Here is an 18553-nt window from a genome sequence, read left to right on the forward strand (position 1 = left end):
ACACTAATGATTAAATCATCCTCTTCGAGTTTGGAGGGTGATACTCGATCACTGTTTATCTCTGAAACAAGCTTGTTTTCATTTATGCTTTACATTGCAGCTGATGGTTTAAAGACATTAAACTTGTAGTTTAAATTTAGTCATCATAAGCTCATCTGATGAAAAGTTAACAGTTTAAATCAGTTTTGACTTAAATTATATTATATAATTAAAACGGATGCCAGGATTAAAAACAAACATGCAATTTATGGTCAAATATTTCATGCCAGCCTGTAAATATCTGCATTTCTTCTGCAGATATTCAGATAGGAAGTGAGGACTTGACACGCGAATAATTCTTTTGTGCAACTTTACCGCCCTCTGATGGTAAAATATGAAAACAGCATGTTAGGACAAAAGAAAAAGAGCCAGCAGTCCAGAAAAGAAAATGTATTAATGATCTGGTATAGCAAACATAAATAGCACATTTTTAAATTCTAAATTGTTTTTCTTTCTTCACTGCCATACTTCTATGTTTGTGCTGTAATGTGCAGTTGTCTGCCCATATTTCCAGTACAAAGAGATTGGAAAACCCTTTGGATATCGAAAGTCTATTATTACTGATCTGGTCCGCAGAGGCTGAGCATTGCCTTCTGGTAGTCTCCTTTGGTATGTTCCTGTAGAGAGGGAAAAAGAAAGATAAAGGAACGGCAGGGTGATAGAAAATGCTTTACAGTTAATCAGTAAGAGGTTGCTTACAGTGATAGTCTGCTGCAGGGACTGCCCGAAGGTGCCCTTGTATTCAGAACAAATCTTTTTCAGGTCCACCTCACAGCGGGACACAATAATCCTGGTCAGAATCTTCTCTTTGGCTCCTTTCCCCTAAGCAGAGGAGAACGAGTCAGCATTAAACTTGTCCATACTTTTGACTTAAAATACAGTAGCTGATGTAAGACTGGTGCAACAAATTTTGCCAACTTTGACTTTTTTGTCTTTCCGCAGAAGGTTTTGACTGTAACAAAGTACATTTTTAAAAATAAATAATTGCTAGAAGTGGAAAAAAGTCCATTTGTAACAAGGAGAAAAGGGGGGAAAAAAACACATTGCACTTACCTTCATGGCTTCATTCAGCTTTTTAGCAAAATAAAGCTGCTTGTTTTCAAAGCACTGAACTGGAAAAGCAACATAAGCAGATTAAATCCACAGTTATGGGTGTTAGAAGCAACAACTTCTTTTCTTTTGTGATATTTTAATGGTTTAAAAACACAAAATCAAGAGGATTATGAAAGAAAAGATGAATAGTACCTAGCACAAGAAATGACTTCTGCAAATCTCCTTTAACTTCCTTCACAATACTCTCCTGCATGTCATAGGGACTGTAACTCTTGTACTTGTCAAATACTGAAAGAGAAAAAAATAAGTGCTTATACATATTTGACTTTAGAGTACCCAATCTACTTCAGAGAACCAGAAATCAGGTAAGTAGTTACCTTTGCGCAGGTGAGGGACACTCCTCTGAGACATAATGGAGATCCAGGTGTTGACATCGGTTCCTTTTATTTTCACTCCAGCATCATAAAGAGCCTGATTAGGGAGAACCACTTCATTACACTGCTTGCAACTTACTGCATTGTTTTTGGGGACACACCAATTTGTCGCACTAATCTCTCAGGGAACTGCGTCACTGCAGTAGATTTACAGTGTTGTGATCAAAAGCAAAATTGAAATACAATCAAATATAGTCACACAAGAATGGCATAAATGATGGCATAATCAGAATTAAACGAACAATCAGTTAATTGAATTCAAAATGACTGAGTTGCTGCAGGTGTTTTATACCTAATGCCTAAAGTACCTTGTATCTTGCTCCTATTTGTTATCTATAAAGTACCTACATACTTAAATCATATCATATATGTTTATTTTACTTTAATGTTATTCATGAGTTTTTACAATATTTATAAAAATGCTCAAATCTCACATAATTAAATTGTAAACAATTTTTTAAAGATTACATAGCACTCCATCTCCATTTAAATTGGTTCTTCTCCCCCTTTTTATAAAACACGACTGATTCTCAACACCAATCTAACCAAAATAATTTTTTTTAAACTTCCTGCTGGTAAAAATATCAGGGTTAAAAACTGTCTACTCTGTTTCCATGTAAACTATATCATATGGTCCATGAAACCATTAAGTCAATGATGTACCAGTATGAATCTCAATTTTTTTCTAGAAAAGGACATGCACAATTATCATTTTAACGTTTACTCAAAGTGATAACTATTGTTCTATTCTAAAACAGAAGAAGGTAAAATTATTTAATGTATCTCCATACATCAAAACTAACACATAATACCAATTGAAAACTTACTCTGGCATCTGCATCTATCTTTTCATAGTCTACAATAGCACTGGGTTCGTCTCTCTTCGTCTGTGCAGAAATGAGAAAAAAAAAAGACTTTTATTAGTTCCACCTGAATTGCATCCAAAATGACAAAAATATGTACTTTTCACTCACGTCCACCAGAGCCAAAAGCAGCTTAGCAAAGTTTCCAGAGGTATCTCCTGCCACATCTTTTGCCAAATCTTTCTTGAACACTAGAAAATAAAATTTGAATTATTTTTGGCATTAATATCCATGTCTAAGATGTAAATTTCCAAAGCACTGCACAACAGCCGTTTTCTAGAAAAGCAGGGACATTTTGAACTCACAATCACTGTAGACTTTCTTGATTTCAACCAACTCATCATTGCTGCGTGAGCACAAGATCTCAATCAGCGTTTCCTCGTCTGTTCCTAAACCCTAAAACACAGACAGAAATTCTCACATTGCCCACCTTGGCTTGATAAAGTCTTGTTGGCAATTTTAAATTCTTTGTGCGATTATTAAAATATGATACATTCACCAACTTCCCAATAGAACATATGGTTGTGAGAAGGTGAGAGTCATAGTTTTATTTAAACATGATCTGTTTTTCTAAACAGAACCCAGTTTAAAAGTGGAGATGCAGTTGAGGGTTGGTGGGATATCCACCTCCACACTTAAACTCTTCTACAGAAAAGCAAAACATATGATGGCATTTTGCCACTAGAGGGCAGTGGAAATCTTCAATGATCAAATTCAGGCCGTTTACCTTGATGGATCCTCTGATCTCTGAGGCGTCATACTGGGATGTGCTCTTCATCAGTCCAAGGATGACAGTTTCTAGATTGCCAGACAATGCGGCTTTCAGAGCTGTGATCATGTCCTGGAAACATAATGACACCATTACTTTAATCCTAATGTGTCCCATAGGGTTACAAAAAGGAAATGCAAGGGCTTTAATGTAAGCTTTGATTTTGTGTCTGAACCTAGAGTACCTTTTTAGCTCTTTTTTCATAAGCAAAAGCAATTTCTCTCCTTTGAGAGTAAGATCTTTTTGTTAGGACATCGATGATGGTCTGCTCATCCACTCCTGAAAAAAAAGAAATACAACACTTGTAAGAACACAAGGGTTTTCTAAATATATGCATGACAGATGCAATGAAATGCAAATCTCAAATTTAGGTCTGCATTCTATTTCTAAAAAAAATAAATAATCTGAAAATAGAGACTTTATAAATGTTAAAATTTCTAGTTTCATTTTAAAGTGGCAGTTTTCATCCTACCAAAATTCACTGACCTCAGTTGTAGGGAAACAAAATAGACTTGATCTGCGGAACTGGTAGGCAATTTGGAAATTTACCAAGAGATCTGTTACGGATTCAGTGAGCAGGCCACGTGGTCAAAGTGGGAAAAAAAAAAGTTCCAGCCACTGTAAACACAGTTAATCTCCATATTTTTTTCTGAACCATAAATTCTACTCAGGTTCCCATAAGGAGGATGATGTCATTCCTAATAGAAATGTTTCATCCAAAATTGGAGAATATGAGTAGAAGACAACCCACCCCTGAACTCATATTGATGCACAAAATCTACAGAGCTCTGAGGAACTGCTCAGCTCTTACCACTCATAGACAGATAAACTTTAGTTTTGAATTTCATCTGTTGTGGTTTTGATGTTTTCTGGGAAAGTATAACTTTTTCTGACTTAAAAGGTTCAAACATTTTATCTCATTGTCAGGAACTGAAGTTATTTTATATTTTGCCTCCTAGCAGAGAGAAACAGATTGTATACAGTCTGTAAGGAAACAGCTGTGAGCCTGCTGGGTGATTCAGTCAACTTTTCCATGTGAAGATCAACAAAAATGGAATATTTTGGCCACCATCCCACTTTTATTCTGATCTATCATCTATAATCTATGAACCATCAATCTGCAATATGCATTTTAAACTTAATTAACTCTGAGTGAGTGTTTAACAACAGAATGTGATTTGGATTTGATAAACAGCCCTTTTGACAATTGGTAATTTTATCTTACAGTGTTAGGTTGTTTGTTCATTTGTTTATTTCCTGACTAAGATGCTTTGATTCTTGGTCAAACTTTAGACATTAGACAGTTTTATTTTTTCTTCAAAATTATAGGGAGTACATACAGGAGGGTTAGAGGGCCTCACTACTGATGTATCTTATTTGATGTAAGAGAAATATGGTTTTCTCTCTTACATGTATAATATTGTAATACAACAGACAGGCTGTTAAACATAACTCTGATTCAGCAGACAGAGGTAGCCCTGTCAGCTATGAGGCACAGATGAGGAGGAGTTTCCAGTGTGGCCACACTGAAGCTGACTCAAATACAGACTACTCATCTGTAAGAGAGATAAGACCATCACACAGTCACACAAAGAGCTGCATCCTACCTTTGGTTTTGATTGCAGTCTCTATTCTGGCAGCATCTCTGTCTGGGTCAAAGTCCCTAGCGGGTACCACGGTGGGGTACAGAGGTTCATGCTGCAATACAAAGCAAATCAATTTATAAATAATACAATTGCCTGAAAACAAAGAATCTGATGTGTGTAAAAGTACATCAAATTTTAATTGTCAAGACAAAAGTTTGACCTTACCGCAACATTGAGAGACAGCTGTCCCAGAAACTCTGAAACCAAAGCCATGTTGAGTTTTCTGAAAAAGAGACAAAAGCTGGATCTGAAATTCCTCTCTAATCCTCTCATTGACTTGTTTGGCTTTACAAAACAAGAGGGCATGTTTACTTAGACTGAAGATAAAATTATCTGAGATGAGATAAAAGAAATGCCTTCTCAACAGACACACAATGACGCTAAATCTGTTTGTTAAAAATTAAATGTTCTTTTCTTTAACTTTCCACCTGGATCACATATGGAATATTTTCTACTAACATTGTTGGTGACTATTTACAGTCTCTGCTGCTCCACGTTACCCTTTCATTACAACAGCTCCAAAGTGACCACACCCTAGAAACAATGCTTCTGAACTTAACTGAGGGATAATGAATTGATACTGCTCACACACACACGCACACACCCCAACACACACAAAAAAAGCTACTTCTAGAACTGAATCTGAACAGAGCAAATCAACATCATGAGACTCATGCCTGCCAAGTGGAAGTTATGTGGAAAATTATGTCCTTCCAAGTCTCTTTGGAAGTTGGAAAACCTTTCAGCTGTTTAAAGTTCAGATTAAATATGTGAGGTTATTCAACCCTAAAAAGCAATGTTGTTGCAGAATTACCTTTCTTGTAGATGTTGAGATGTTGCAGAGATTTGTCCCTGGAAAGTTTAGGCGGAATGGAGCATGAAGGCTGAACTTTTGTGGCAAAGACTGCTTCAATCCCCTCCCTGTACCATGACCTCATGACTCCACCCTGTTTCTCTGTTAGAACAAGTCAGGCCTTCAAGCTATGCAACTTTCCAACATTAAAACAGTGAGCTCAGGTCTGCCCGTTCAGGAGATTTTCTCTTAAATTTGGATAATCCACACGCTGCCAGCGTCCGCATTAGAAAGAAAATGATCCATGACATCGTGCAGCATGGACATTCATGTTTATTTTGATTCTGGTTTTACAAAACATTAGTTTTAAACAAAGTACATAAAACATGTCAACAAATGTAATACATTTATTTAAAATACAACAAAGGTCTTTTGGTATTGCCATCATTGTTAAAAAGCCTAAAGCAATAACACTGGTCCAGACTAACCTGAGCATGAAATGGAAGGACTTGGCTTTTAAACAGACTTCTCAACAAGCTTTTTAATGTATTTTTTACGTCTGGCTGAACGTTTTGTTTGTTTGTTCTTCTGGACATTTGGGTTCTTCTTCTGCCCACCTCTGGGGTTGTAATTTCCATCTTTTGCTGCCTGAAAGAGATGGAAAATAGAATGTAATAAAAAGTTTTAACATTAATTCTAAAAATAAAAACAAAACAAAAATGTCTTTGTTGTCTGCAATAATAACCATTGCTAGAATAAAGTTATTTTCTCTGTCTAACAAGCCCATCTGGCAGTTGTGGCTTAACCTGTCTGATAAGATAACAGTTAAGAACCTTTTTCAAACTACCAGAAAGAAACAGGATTCTACTTTTTGTTTCTCTACATTCTTGAACTGGCTTACCAAGTGTGCTCTCTGAGTTGAAAGAATTGTCAACAAGTTTGGTCTATTTTTGTAGGCATTTGTCCAGCAACAACTTACAAAAGTATTTATAGCCCATTTGTTGATGTTTCAAAACATTACACCTCTAGAAACCTTTATGCATTCAACTGTGACTTTCTGCAATAGAGCAACACAAGAAGAGCATAACTTTAATGTTGAGGGAAACCAATGCATGGTTCTACAATTTTTTTAATTTTTTTTTTACAAATAAAAATCTTTAAAACCAAACGTACTGAACTGAGATTTTTGTATACAATTACACAACTAATGGAGGTCTGTGACCATCAATTTTAAAGTCTCACTACATGTTCTCTGTTGGATGGTATGTGAGATGTTCTTTAGGATGTTCTAAGACAGTATTGCATTCTAACCTAACATTGCTTTATCCATGACATGTGCCTTGGTCTTTACGATGCCATTGATGTTCTCTGTCAAACCTCTGAGGTCTACATAGAGCAACTCCATTTATACTGAGATTAAATCACAGTCTGTTTACTGATACAATAATTATCTTATTTTTATTTGTAAAAAAAAAAAAGAAAAACATTCTTTGTTCCCCTCAGATTTTTGTACTACATTATGTAGAGCTATCCTGTAAAATCCCAATGAAGATAATTTTTCTCCAGCATTGTTATTTTTTTGTGGGAATTTAACTGATTACTCACCTTTTGAAAGGTATTTGGAGGAAAAGTACAGGGAACTCGGCCGTGTTGCTGGTGGAAAGGAAGGACCACAGCCGGATCAACAGGTATCCAAGGCACAATACCCAACTTTGGTGGCTGAGAAACAGAGCTGTGGTTCTGCTGCAGGTTGTAAGCTCCTCGACTCACTTTTTCACCTCCTGCTTTCAGCAGAGTGACAAACGCCTCCCCAGTTTTGTGCACGATCAAGTACTGACCTTTGTCCAACCTGACAAACAAACGGAGGTCAGTGTAGTTTAGTCAGGACCTTCACAGAGAAACATGTTGTAACCTTGGAAAGATTTCTTATTTTGCTTTGTTTCTTGGCTGAGTGATGATGGGAATGTACGGCGCCTAAAGAAAGCAGCGGGTTGAGCAACCCGTTGTGAAACAAATAAAAGAAGGGCTAAGAATAATGTCATAAGTTCTCCCTGAGGCTGAAAGACTGAATGTGGGAATATTTCAGCAGTTTGAACAGAGAACTAGTGCTGTGCAAAAGTCTTGAATAATGACTAATTTCTTTGCTGTTTGCTTCTAAGGGGCCACGGCTTCTTAGAATGTTTTAAAGATGATTGTGAGCAACAGTTATGCAAGTTTTCAAAAGGCATTTCAAAGTTTGTCTTGAGAAGTGGTTTAAAATGTTGGCTTGGTGTTATATGTGCAAAGTCATTTTAATTTGCAACTAATAATAGCAACAGGTTTAAACATTTGCATTAAAATTTGCTACTAATCTACAATTTAAACCAAGGTGAGGGAAATAACTTACCCAGTTAGCTTTTTCAGTAGGTGGTGCAGAATATTTAGAGACTTGGAAGGCCTGTGAACAGAAAAGAAATTACCATTTCTTTCCTCTGTATAATTTATGCTTGGATACTAATTTCAACACTAAGATGACAAACTCAGAGCATGACAGCTGCATGTGATGCTAACTGTGATTCCACCAAAAGCTGCAGGTCAATGCTCTCCAGCCTAATTACTCAACACATCAGTGTCACAATCAACATCAATGTGGCAACAGAGAAACAGAAGCACATCCCACACACTGCTGCCTGTAGCATTTTCTGACAAATTATCTGATTTAGTCACACCTTAGACTGTACTCTAAGAGAGCAAAAATGTACTGGTGTAATGCAACAGTAATACTACTGATTGTAGTTTAGAGTGTAAAAGTATAACAATAACTAAATTAGGTTGTAACAGCTCAGACTAAGACAGCTTCCAAAAGACCAGCAGCAATTTTATCATCACAAGGCATTCCTTGTTTTATATGTTCCATGATCAAAATACCATTACTGTTTTTTTGGGTCACAGTGTTTTCAAGTAGCAAGTACAGATGAGAAAACTCAGTTTTTTACACTGACAAAAGACAAACTGCAGCTCCCTTCATCATAATCCAGTAGGATTACAACTTGTATGAATCATTTCACAGTTTATACAGAGATTTATAAAAGTATCAACAATCATTGCTTGATTTTGTGACATTAGAACCACAAACCTTGTCTTTTCACTGTTTCTCAAGTCCTGGTCCTAAGTGCCCTCTGCCAGTCAGAATGTACATGAGCATAACCAAGTGAACAGGTATGGACTGTATGGAAGGTTTCACTATATGAATGTTTAATAGTAGGACAAACACGGAAGAGATCAAACCCCAGACATCCGCAGGCCCCCCAGAGTACGGTGGCCCCAGGAGGACAATCACAGGTACAACCCCTCCCGCTTTCCCACCCAAGGAGAGAGCCCTGTAAGTAAGCGAGTTTCAAAATCTCCACCTCCAGGTTATAAGTAATGTAATCATTTTGAGTGGATTAGGTTAATCTAATCATGAGCGCACATCTGCTCTAAGAACACTCACTTGAACCCACAGGAGATGTTCTGCATCCAGTCGTCAGGCAACTTCCTCAGCAGAGCAACTTTAGATGTGTGTGCATTGATGTGAGCTGCAGGGCCAAAGAGAGAGAAGGAAATGGTTACAATGATTGCATATCATTTTCCATCCCCTATTTTCCCCTAGCTGACTGCAACTGGTAAACAGTGCTTCTTTCCACAATGCCTTCAGTTATGGAGTATTTATAGACTATAGAGTCTTCAACCAGAGGCATATATACACAGATGGGGAATGCCACAAGACCCGCCACATGATAAACTAGAACCCTCTATGCAAAGAAGGAAGCTTTTCCTTAGCCGATTGTGTTGCACAACCTTATTACCAAGGAGGTGCTTTCTAATATTCCACTTAGCTGAAATGTTACCACAGTTTTGTCACTGACTATTTTATATACAATATAGCAGGTGAACCAATTCTTAAAAACTAATACTTTATTTTCCTTTAGAAAAGAAACCCGCTCTATCTTCTATACAGGTAGCATTACCAGACCACGCCTACATAAGTCAAGAGAAGTGGAAAAGAATGGAAGGAGTGGTTCCCTTCCTTTTAAGCTACAGGTAAGCAGGATGCTGGCTGAAAATATGCATTAGTACTGTACCCTAAACCCCAAAAAAACATTCAGCTTAGGTTTGCAAATTCCACCCTTTGTAATTGAAGATATGGTCAGAGCTATGGCAACAGAGTAAACTTCACAACTACACAACCACAGCAGCAGAGTGAGTCATCAAATGACTGCTGGTTTGTGGGAGGATTTGTCTCATGGTTACCAATGGACACAGCAGATGGAAAACATTTTCAAACATTACTTGAGCAATATTTCCAACACTTATTTTGAAGAAAATAAGTACATTTTTCCCCCCCACCATAATAGGACGATCCCTTGTCTTGGTTTGAGTGTTTTTACCAATGTAAGGCACTGTGCTGGAGTGAAGCGACGTCTCCGTCCACAGCTGGCATGCCTCGCTGTTCGTTAGACATTCAACACCGTAAGAAAGCTGGTACTCCAACTTGGGTAAAACATGAACTGGCACATGCTGTTAGGAGAGAACACAGGAGATAGTATGGAGCTGCTACCCTAAATTTGTATCTGTGTGTGTATGGCAGAAATTAAAAAATGATCACAGTGTATGTTACAAATGTAGCTCTAGCCTGTAATTTCCATTTACAATCCCTGTCAGGTTAAGTTTATAGCATAGATAACATTTAACATGAAATCAAATATTTATAAAACACCAAAAAAAACATGAAAAACAAAACAAACAACAAAAACACACACACACGGCCATCATACATTCAATGCATTAATAAAAGAGGGGCCAAGTAAGATGACAGAGACCAACTTAACTTTCTGGTCTCCATGACAAAAAACTAACAAACATCATTCAGAAAACACAATCCTCAAGGTGAAGTCTGACGGTGGCAGTATTATGTCGTGGGGACAAGAAAGTTAAAGTTAAAAGTAAGATCCAGGGACTAAAATACAAGGCATAATGACCGAAACCCTGTCAAAGGCTGCAAAATACTTGAGAGCAGGAGAGGGACCCAAAACATGCAATAAGAACTACAATGGAATGATTAGAACTCAATCGCATTTATTACATGATTTTGGAGCTTCACATATTACACAAAGATGATTAGGCTAAGCTTTCTTCTCAAAAAGTCCAAAACTGGTAGAGACATATCTCAAAACTATGAGAGAAGGGAAACACAGCTTGCCATGTCATCTAACAGGAAAATATTCATGCATATTTTGCTTCCACTTCATTTATGTGATGTTGCGTAGTCTACGAAATAAAATACTGATAAAATAAAAAGCAGTTTATGCTTGAAAAATGAGAAAAAGTAAAACAAAGAAAAAGTTTAAAAAAAGACTTTGGAAACAAAATTCTAAAGCTTTGTTATTATGAACCCACCTGGTTCTGGTTGTCTACTTTTCTTGTATGGGTCAGAGACACAGAGCTGCGCACCATCACCAGAAGGTCTTGCAGACTGTAAAGCTTGTAAAGCAGATTCCCCTCTACTGGAGCTTCATAGTCTTGTTCATCTTCTGCACAAGCCTGAAGGTTTTCTGAAAGGATTTCTGAGTGGGGTCAACAAAAAACTGCATGTTATTAAAGGTCCACGAACACTGTTTAAACCAACCAAAACCAACACAAACTGACACTAACTTTTGTGCTCTGTAGGACTGATGTGTGTGATGACAGATTCAGGAAGAACAACACGGCTCTCGGCATCCTCATTCTGGTGTCTTTCTAAATATGACGACACACACGGTTTAACCATGGACGCTGTATGAGGGTTGAGCTGGGGCCCAAGACAGCGGCTTGGGGACTTAACGGCAGGAGATGGTTCACTGCCGGACTTGAACATGGCTGTTTGCATGCGCAGGATCTCCCCTAGTTGATCCTTGGGTGCTTTTGTTTGTCTGGTGGTTCGTTTAGACCTTGTACGCTTACAAGGCGGAGAGGAGACTGTATTTGCAGGGGTGGACTGAACGGAAGATGTAACTGAGGAGTCTGCAGAGCATGTTGGAGTCAAGCGTTCCGACTGATTTGTGGGCAGTGCTACTGAAGAACCAGTCTCATCAATGATCAGCTTCTCATCATCTGAACCTGCCATAAAACCTTCGTCTTTATCACATTTTTGGTCAGAGCCAGACGATTCAGTCTTTTGTAACTCGGGCTCACTCACTATCAACTGACTTGTTTCTGTTCTGGTATTGTTTTTGTTTTTAGAAGCAGAGTTAAGTCCTCCCTGTGAAAAGCTGCTAACTTTGAGTGTTTTATTGGAATTCTTTGGCTTGGTCACAACTGGGGTACTTGAAGATCCACTACTTTGAAGTTCTTCATCTTGCTGACTCTGTGTTTTTTTTATCTGTGGCGTTTTAGTCGTCGTTTCTCCAAAAGTTTCCAGGTTAGTCAGATCCACCTCAAAGTTAAGGCCTTTGTTTTCGACAGACACACAACCTCTCACGGAGGCCTCCTAATGATAAGAAAAGCATAATTAAAGAAAGGATTACATATTTCATACTATATCCTGGATCATGACTACTTTTAAATTGGCTTACCTGTTGCTGCTCAGGTGCGGGCCGCTCGGTCATTAGATGGAAGACTTTTTTACTTCCATTTGTCATGATGGAGAGCTTCAGACTTTCTTCATAATAGATGTGACTCCTCTCTCTTATTGTCACATCACGCTGCAGGAGAGGTGAGTCTATGTATACAGTCTTCCTTTTACTGCTGCCTGGAAAAAGTGTTCAGAGGTAAACATTAATCAAATAAACAAAATTTGGTAAAGCAGCCATATTTTTTCCCCACACATCTTTGGATTAGAATTCATAATATCATAAACACTTAGCTCACTGTATATTTTAAGTACATCCAAGAATTGCACTGAAAGAAACATTTATTTGCTTTATCTAGCCTTTTAGTGGTGATAATGTGTCAGCTTTTGCTTCGTAAAATTAACATCTGTCTTTTTTCTGCTAGCCTCTTTAACCGTTTTGTTTCTAACTTTTTCTTTTCCAACATTTCTGGCGCAGTTTTACTCACAATTTATTTTGATTATTTTAGCACACCCATCTTCACTTGAACTTCGTGGAATAAAATATGTTATATCTCTATAACTATTAATAAGAGGTCTGAACAGCAATGCAGTTTTATGCACAGTATGTGTGAAAGAAGTTATTTACAGCACACACACCTTTTGAAAATTTGTTGAAACTTTTAAAATAAATCCAAGCCTAACCATTCCTTAAAAATCCACACTTTAATTTCAGAACATTTATTCACTAGAGGGAGGCCAAGAGCCCCACAGTAACTCTGTAGGAGCTGCAGAAATCTAGAGCTCAAGTGGAATAATGTTTTGACAGGATAGTTACAAGCTATGCAATTAACAAATCTGTAAAGGGCAGCAAATAGAAAGTTTTAAAAAAGTCCTAAGAAGTCATGTAAGCCATTTAGGACTTACAGGACTATATGGCTTATTCCACATGGAATAAGGCGCTCTGCTCTTAATACCTTTTAAATTAACATCTACAAAATTAAGTATGTTAGCTAAACAAAGGCAGCACAACAAGCTCCTGATGTATAATGTATTTTTCCCACACCTTTCATTCTTTATATGAATCCGAGATCACCTTAACATCTCAGTCATATTCAAAATTCGTCTTTACAAGTGTTATTTAGACTATACTGTACTGTAACAACCATGTTAAATGGGGTACAATAAGAGGGCATTTTGCAGTAAGCATACACATTGCATCTGAAACATTGAACACACCTTTTCCTGGTGTTATTTTTACCAAAACAGGCAGTTCCCATTGGTCCCCAAAGTCTGGGCCGTGGTTGTCCAGCAGCCTTACCAAAGCATCTCGCGTCAGACAGACATGAGGTTCATAATAAGCACACAGTTTTTCTGTATTTCCGTCACTGCTGACCCTCTGTGGGGTAAAACAAAAGCAAATTACCAAAGTTTTCAAACTAATTTAAATGTTGGTGTTTAATAACTAAATGGGCTCTGTGCAACTCAAGACGTTTCTTTCAGAAACACTGGTTAGACAAATTAAGACATTAGCACCCTCTGGTGTCTGTTTTGAAGAGAGCAGGACAGTAAAAGCAGTTAACAGACATGCAATCAGGAATTCAATTCAAGCAGTAAAACATCTCTGTTTGTTCTAATGCAGCAATTAAAATAAGTGAGACAATTGCTTACAGCATGCTTGTCCTTGGCTTTCTTAGCTGGAGGATTCGCTGATGAAACACTGTGATAATCGGATGCAAGCTGTGCATCAGCAGGCACCATCTTGTGGTCGGTGATATTCACAGTGCCCTGAAGACATAACGGGTGCAAATGTGGAAAGAGACAAAGTTAATCAACACAAGGCTGATTCTGCAGTTCAAAACTTGAAGTGAGAACTTTGTATAATGAAAGAAGATAATGATACAAGCTAATATTTCTGAGATTAGTTCAGGAATATATTACCATTGTCAGCAGCTGCTTCTCAAATGTCAGTGCCAGCCCTGGATTAAACGTTCCTCCTGTCAAACTGGTCACTTCATCGATCTGGTAGAACTGAGGAAGTGCCTTCACAGACTCTAAACATGCTGTAAAAAACTCCTGAAAAACATTTAGAGTTTCTTTGTGCACTTTTCCACACAGTATAGATTCCAAGGCTGAACAATAAATCAATATCAATATATATTGTGATAGACACCTGGTCAATATCCATAGATAATACATATGTCGGAATATTCAATATCCAATATATACAATATTCACTGAATTCTAATCCAGAAGCGCACAGCATTCTGGGGGTTGAAGGCAAAGAAAAGGCTTTAGCTGCTCAACCTCTTACGGCAAGCTAAGCAAGGTGGGTGGCATCAACTGACTCACTCTTTGGTTACCTGGCAACAACCTCTTGAGTAACTTATGCAGCAACAGCAACAGTTTCAGTTTTTGCCACCATGCCTAATAACTTCTTAAAAATAAAAAACAACAGCATGGAGTGAAAACTGAATAAAACAGAAAAGGTCATACCACAAGTTTGGTAGTATTCCAGACATTTAAAACAAAAACTAATCAATAATTATGGATACTGACAATTATTGCTATCAACTGATATGAAACGCTAATATATTGATATGTTTTACAGCCATATTGTCCAGCCCTAACAGATTCTAGTAGATACAAGCCTTTACATTCAAGTACCTCTGTATACTGCATAGCTCCTTGTGTTATGAAGTTGTAGTCATCAGCACATATTTTAGCAACATCCTGCAGGTACTTTGTGAACTGTATAACTTCATTGTTTATTCGCAATATCAAGTTCTGAAATAGAGCAAATTATAGAAAAAAAATGTGAATGTCAAAACAATAAACAAGTCTGAAATACATCTGATATCAGCTCATGGAGAAAGCTTGTACCTTTGGAAGAGTCCTGCTCTTCATGTTCATCAAATAACCAACATAGGTTTTCTGATCTTTGGTAGACAGGCTGGACAAGCAGGGATAGGGCAGCCTGGGTTCAGGGTAAGCAACATCTATCTCCGTCTCAGTCTTTTTACAGGATGTTCTCTCTCTCTTGCTCTTTTTCGGTTCCTCAGAATCAGTACCATCACTGTCACAGCTCTCCCAGCCGAACGCTTGGCTGCCTTTTAACTTTGCAGGATTTGTTTGGGAAGGAGCACTGTGATCTTCCGCAGACTCCTCATACTCTTGATTTACGTCGGTGTTCTCTGCAGGACTAGAAATAATTGTGTTAAAAAAGATGAATTAAATACTTGCTGGTTAACTTTACAACAGTAAAAAGTGCACATGAAGTTGTTTATTAGCATAGCGATTAAGTTTTTGCAAGCAAACCTTTGAAGAAAGGCCCAAAGTTCTCTGATATGTGGTGCAAGTGAATGTTTGTCATAGAGGTCTCTGGTGAAGAAAGGACCGTCAGGAGGCGCGTCATCATCCCTGTCATTAAAAGGAAGTTGAAAGCAACATTTAATTCTCTAACTAATGAAATAATCAGTAACTCCCCAAATTACTTTAGCTAGAAAACAAACATTCACAAATTTGTGCAATGGAAGAATATTTCTGAATAAGATGAATTACAACTCAGTTAAATCAACATACGTGTCCATCTTAATAAATTAGAATAAAACCAAAAGTTGATTTATTTAGTAAGTCAAATTAAATAAACTCATTGAATAAGGACTCATTACAAACAATGACATTTTTGAGCAATGTATTCCTGTTAATTGTCGGTTCTTTTACTATTGTGTGCAGGAGCCAGGTCCCAAAATGTGTAAAGTGAAATAGCTTCTTCATAAACCTTGTTAACACAGGGAAACATGGATCATAGCTCTAAAATGACCTTGTGGATTGCTGCACTGAATTTGTGGAGTGTGCCATTGACTTGATTGACTTGATTTGATTGTTATGCTGGATAACAATCAAGTCAGCAGTTTTACTCATGTTTGTGTAGGCCACAATATAGCATTCCTGTAATAAAAACCCTTCAATTCATAAGCTGTAAGTTACAAGCAACAGAATAACCACGGGCCGTGCATAAATTAGTGTATGATAATTGTATACTGTAATAATGTTTAATTTTTTTAAATGTACCATAGCATTAAAACTGATACTTGTATTGTTTTATTTGTTATAAATCAAGCCTTGGCTTTGTTTTTAAATCAGCTTTTCATGACAATTGTATTGCTAATCGACAATACAAGTTAATCTCTTCACTGAAGAGGATAAATTTCGTTCTATTAGTTAGAAAAAACGCAGTTCAATTGTCTGTAAAACATATAATATATGTGTTCTTAACTTTTCTTTTGCCTCTTTCAGTCTCAGTATGTTTGCTCTGGTTTCATACAAGTACAACATTCAGTGAATGAGTTCAGCGTGGAGATGAATTCTTCCGACTGTCTCAAAGCCCCGGCGGTACAGACTCATAACGTTACTCACCACACCAGCTCCATTGTTGTCACCGTCAGGAAAAACAAAGCAGAACCTAACGAAAGTCGGTATTTCTGCAAGTGAACTTCATCGTTGCCTGAAAACCGTTTGCGTTACAAGCGACCTTCTTTGTCTGTTAGAAATATAGTAGCCTTGATGTTCTTTATGTGCATTACTGCCCCCAGTGGACGTAAACAGAAATACACTGTAATATTTTTTAATATTTGCATAATGGCTGCATGCATAATATAATATAATATAATATAATATAATATAATATAATATAATATAATCCCACCCCATAGTGGCAAGGTGTCAATACATCCATTTGGTTCAATTCACCTGGATTTAATGATGCCATAACAGTTACTTCCTGCTGGCTGTCTTTTTGATAGATACAATGAACACATTGTGGTCAGCTACTCTCCTGTGAAATAAATAAGCAAACTTGCACTACTACAACCTACATTTCTTTTCTTTCTCTTCTCTTTGCATAAAACATGTCTGTGCGTACTTCTATATTTTATATTATTTCATCTAATGTTTAGCTATTTATACTTGATCTATGTACAAGCAGTTAAAGTTAAATTCCTTGTTTTTGCACACAGCCAGTGTCAATGAAGCTGCTTCTAGTACATTGTCAAAATCCTAAAGTATATTCAAGCACAGATATATAGCGACTCTCAGTATTGCATGCATTCCTGTGAAAATGTTAAGTCTTCATCAGATAACAAAAGAAAAGTCAGGAAAAATCCTAGCAGGACAGCTGAGCTTTATGTAAGATTCATTAGATTCATTATAATTTATGGTAGGTGTGAACTCAAAAAGACTGAATACAGAAATCAGAAGGTAAACAGAATTGGATTAAGGGTTTTCACACTTGCACATCAAAGTCAGTACACCGTTTTAAAATGATTTCATCCCTCCTAACAGTTATAACAGTAGTTATTTTTCTGCTAAATTGTGTAAAATAATTCTCATGCTATATGGGTAAAGTTAGAAATTATTTATTACAGTCTCTATTATGATTTGTAGACTTTTCACAGCATGTGGGCAAACTTATTATGATTTATTCTCCAGTATTTGGCATTCTTAACCATAATAATGTCAGCTTTCTCTCCAGAATGTCCCTTGTGCTACAAACAGCCTGAAATACAAGACGCGAGAGCAAAAGTTTAACACCAGTAGTCTCTTTTCTTTGCACCAAGTTATTGATGATGACATTCTTACACCTAGTCTAAAGGAGATAACATCAATAGTCTACATATGGAAGAAGTTCAAATTATGCAAATTATTCCACAACTTTATCATACTGCTGTTCACCAAGCCTCATCAAGATCTCTAATGCATTACATGGTAAAAAGTGATAAAAAATTTATATTCCTTGCAGGGAAATTGAGTCATTCATTAAAATAGAATATTTTTTGCTTCAAGCTTACAACTGCAGGAGTTCAGCCTTGTGTGAAGAAAATGGTAAGGGAGGTTTTTGCAGTTGTTAACTGTGTCCAAAGATTTCTGCTCAGTACCAGAAGATGCTAGAAACACTGACAGGAAAGACATATTTCAGACCTTTGGGCTTAACTGATCAGGTCATGCAAATGGTACAGACACTTAAATTAACATGAATGAAAAGATAATTTCAGTAATTCAAAATATAACATTGATATTTATATAGACTTATGATGCACAGAGCAATATATTTCAGTCATTTATTTCTGTTGATTACATCTAAAACCAAAAACTGAAGTTAGACGTTAATGGCATGGTTTCTGGCTCAGGAGCGTCCAAACACAAACAGTTATAACCTATATTGTAGAGGAGTCTGCGTGTGGTGGCTCTTGAAGCACTGACTCAACCCAGAGTCAGTGTTATGTAAGCCTCCTCCTCTCTCCACTCTTGGTTTTCTTATGGGTTTTTTTTGCAACCCTTTAAAGGCTGTGGTCCTGGTCACTTGTTCACTTTCTTTTTCCAACCTTTTTTTCCCAACTTATCTTTCTAT

The 18553-nt window shown here is 37.1% G+C and overlaps 2 protein-coding genes across 3 annotated transcripts; both read right to left on the reverse strand.

Moving 5' to 3' along the window:
* Positions 1-414: 414 nt before the first annotated feature.
* Positions 415-5750, reverse strand: anxa2a (annexin A2a). The gene is made up of 13 exons (XM_028042879.1): positions 5619-5750; positions 4970-5027; positions 4766-4856; positions 3343-3437; positions 3117-3230; positions 2695-2785; positions 2501-2580; positions 2354-2413; positions 1470-1563; positions 1285-1380; positions 1093-1151; positions 739-861; positions 415-656 (listed from the first exon to the last, which is right to left on the reverse strand). The coding sequence occupies exons 2-13, from the start codon at positions 5015-5017 to the stop codon at positions 597-599; spliced, it is 1011 nt and encodes a 336-aa protein (XP_027898680.1). The 5' UTR covers positions 5018-5027; positions 5619-5750; the 3' UTR covers positions 415-596.
* ice2 (interactor of little elongator complex ELL subunit 2) lies at positions 5635-16698 on the reverse strand. Of its 2 annotated transcripts, XM_028042867.1 has the most exons (16): positions 16564-16698; positions 15463-15564; positions 15028-15346; positions 14812-14931; positions 14086-14220; positions 13816-13932; positions 13384-13543; positions 12170-12345; positions 11271-12084; positions 11016-11182; positions 10007-10136; positions 9070-9154; positions 7984-8034; positions 7203-7446; positions 6086-6245; positions 5635-5759 (listed from the first exon to the last, which is right to left on the reverse strand). In XM_028042867.1, the coding sequence occupies exons 1-15, from the start codon at positions 16575-16577 to the stop codon at positions 6114-6116; spliced, it is 2766 nt and encodes a 921-aa protein (XP_027898668.1). In that variant the 5' UTR covers positions 16578-16698; the 3' UTR covers positions 5635-5759; positions 6086-6113. The 2 variants fall into 2 exon arrangements, with proteins under 2 accessions (XP_027898668.1, XP_027898660.1); XM_028042859.1 differs by lacking the exon at positions 5635-5759 and having other exon boundaries at positions 5796-6245.
* Between the last annotated feature and the right edge of the window lie 1855 nt (positions 16699-18553).

This window comes from Xiphophorus couchianus, chromosome 2, assembly GCF_001444195.1.
Source record: "Xiphophorus couchianus chromosome 2, X_couchianus-1.0, whole genome shotgun sequence".
NCBI lineage: Eukaryota > Metazoa > Chordata > Actinopteri > Cyprinodontiformes > Poeciliidae > Xiphophorus > Xiphophorus couchianus.